Source organism: Montipora foliosa, unplaced genomic scaffold (genome assembly GCF_036669935.1).
Source record: "Montipora foliosa isolate CH-2021 unplaced genomic scaffold, ASM3666993v2 scaffold_459, whole genome shotgun sequence".
Classification (NCBI taxonomy): domain Eukaryota; kingdom Metazoa; phylum Cnidaria; class Anthozoa; order Scleractinia; family Acroporidae; genus Montipora; species Montipora foliosa.
The window spans coordinates 430,001-432,500 of record NW_027179766.1 but is presented as its reverse complement, the minus strand read 5'-3'; the positions used below and the strand labels follow the sequence as shown (position 1 = coordinate 432,500).

Here is a 2,500-nt window from a genome sequence, read left to right as displayed (position 1 = left end):
CCGTTCTCGTCTTGACTACGACGTGAAATGATCAAATTTGAGGTCATGTGGAGGACGAGAGCACATGACGACGAATTTTCAATTTTCACTTTAAATATCCACACCGTTCTCATCAATTTTATTCTTGGATTGCGCATTCACACTTTCCAAGCCGAACGACATGGAGTAATCGTAAAATTATTACAGTAACGGGAAATAATATTTTTAGGCAACGTTCTCGTAGCCGTCGTCGTCGTCCTTGCTTAAGGTCCCTATTGCAAAGACGACGGCTACGGCAACGAAAACGTCAGTCCAAAATATAACTTAGCGCTATCGCAAGTATTTCACGATTATTCCGTCTTGTTCACCTTGTAAAGTAAAGGCGAACTATCGTGTGACTGGATGGGTACGAACGGTTTTAAAGAGAAAATGACTGTTTCATTATTATATGCTCACGTTGTCGTCAAAACCTAAAATTTGGTGATTTCACGTTGTTGTTTTGTGGAGTGCGGCAAAAAATGCACGGAAATTCGTGTTGCACGTGCAGCACGATTATTTTTCCTTTTTTAACCAATGATATTCTTGCTTTGTGGCGTTGCCGTAGCCGTAGCCGGCGTCTTTGCTTAAACTCCCTATAATATTGCAAACTGTACGGCTGCCATTTGCGCCATAAAGCAGTCTGGCAAAAGTCCCCCTCAAAAGTTTTGAACATTGCCCCTGAAAAGTCCCAAGGGGAGTGGTTAATCAAGTACTCATTCGTATTCAGAATCGAAAGACAAGTAACCCATCAGCACACCTGACTGCAAAATGAAGTAGCATAGGTTATCTTGTCCCCTTCAGAAACTACCACGCTACCCTGGCTGGCAGAGAATTCCTCCAGGATTGGCTTTGTGGAATCCTGGACAATTTTAGCAAACTGTGACTTCCTGAAGATCTCCGGCAAATTTGGCGGCTTAGTTGAGGAATAGCCCTCTCCCATCGACACAACAGTTGTTTCTAAAAATAACAATCATGTTATTAGTTATATTCTTTGTTTTGAAAAAAAATTAAAACTACAATGTTGGACCGAATAAAATGGGACAGCAAACCCCCATCCCCCCCAAATCAAGGATGAAGCCGCGCAAAAGCCCAAACGCGCCATTTTCCCATCCTTGATTTGGGGGGGAGGGAGGGGGTACAAATTTCCCATCTATTTTGTCCAAGATTGTAGTTCATTCTTAAGTTATAATATATAGATTTAGCCAAGCCTAAAAGCGGAGCTCCCGGCTTGTTTATTCTTACTGGCTGTAGGATTAGTGAAAATAAAAGGCTTTGGAACTGTCCGCCTTTTGGTTTTCCCGGAAATTGCTTAATTATATCATTTTCTTCGCTGCCTAACTAGTGAATTGCAGGGTTAATTTCACCTGAAAAACCGACTGATCGCATGAATCACGAAGGGATGAGTGTGATATCGGTTTTTCCAGCGAAATCTACTGTTGAATTCACCAGGCAATTATTTTTTCTTGAATGGCAAGAGTTTGAAAAGAAAACAGGCAAATCCTCACTAAGCAAGCGAACGGAAAAGGAAAGAAGCCATTTCAGAGTCGACTGTCAAAAGCCAGCGAATAGGAATCAGGCTAAAATTAGAAATCACAGACGTACTATAGCTCGTGATGTCACAGGCGGCCCAGAGTCGGAAGGTAAACAATTATAAGGATTTGTATGGGAATCTCGATAACAGACTGAAAAAGATATTTACCCTCAAAAGTTCTCAATAAAAAAGCCGTACTTTATTGTCATGGTGAATTTCTTGCTTTTTGTGTGGTTTTTTGCCTGATTGAATGCGATTTAAGCGACTTCTCAAATTCCCGAGTCGTCACTCTTCCCTAAATAAAGGAAAGGCTGGCAACTCATTTCTAACTTACCTCAGATCTCGCCGAAAAAATTCACACTTCTCCGGCATCAGTCACGCTCAAACTCCGGCGATGGCTACACGGATAAATTTACTTCCCCTTGACCAAGTTTCAAGGTCCAGCGAGTATCCATTGCTGAGAAACTGCGAAAAATATTCAAATTTTCAAACTCCTTCGAGGCTCGCTAACAACCAATTTTGACACGGCTGGTCAACGGTTCACTGAGCCTCCATACGGTGAGCGCAAACCTACGCAAGTGTACCCATAGTTGGGCAGAGCAAAACAAATCCCAGACTCGTCCCCAAATACTTGCCTGGGGTCATGTTCGAGTTTCTAAATCGGCGAACGATATTAAAAGTTCCACACTGAAACCTTAAACACAGCTCCCATCGCTTTGGTTGCCCCACCGCACGTTAGAAATCCGGATTTTCATCGAACTCCGTAAGTACTGAAGCTGTTTGAAGCCTCGCGCGTGCAAAAATCCCCTCGTCCGATGACACTCGACACCACGGCTGTTTTTTTGTTGTTGTTGGAAAAAGTATAGTTTTGTTAAATGAATTGCTTTGAGCCAAAGAAATCACCGCACCGTAATTTCTACTGTCCAAAAAACAGACAAGCGAGATTGTAAC

General features: G+C 42.4%; 2 protein-coding genes across 2 annotated transcripts in view; both read right to left on the bottom strand.

Annotated features, from left to right (window-relative positions):
* Positions 1-2,500, bottom strand: part of LOC137989442 (lactadherin-like) — a 433,868-nt gene that overhangs the window by 121,149 nt on the left and 310,219 nt on the right. The window lies entirely within an intron of this gene.
* The window catches only part of LOC137989468 (broad substrate specificity ATP-binding cassette transporter ABCG2-like), a 36,848-nt gene that overhangs the window by 20,036 nt on the left and 14,312 nt on the right, over positions 1-2,500 (bottom strand). The window contains exon 9 of the mRNA XM_068835284.1: positions 776-975. Coding sequence (XP_068691385.1) covers positions 776-975 — 200 coding nt within the window. The remainder of the gene's footprint in view (positions 1-775; positions 976-2,500) is intronic.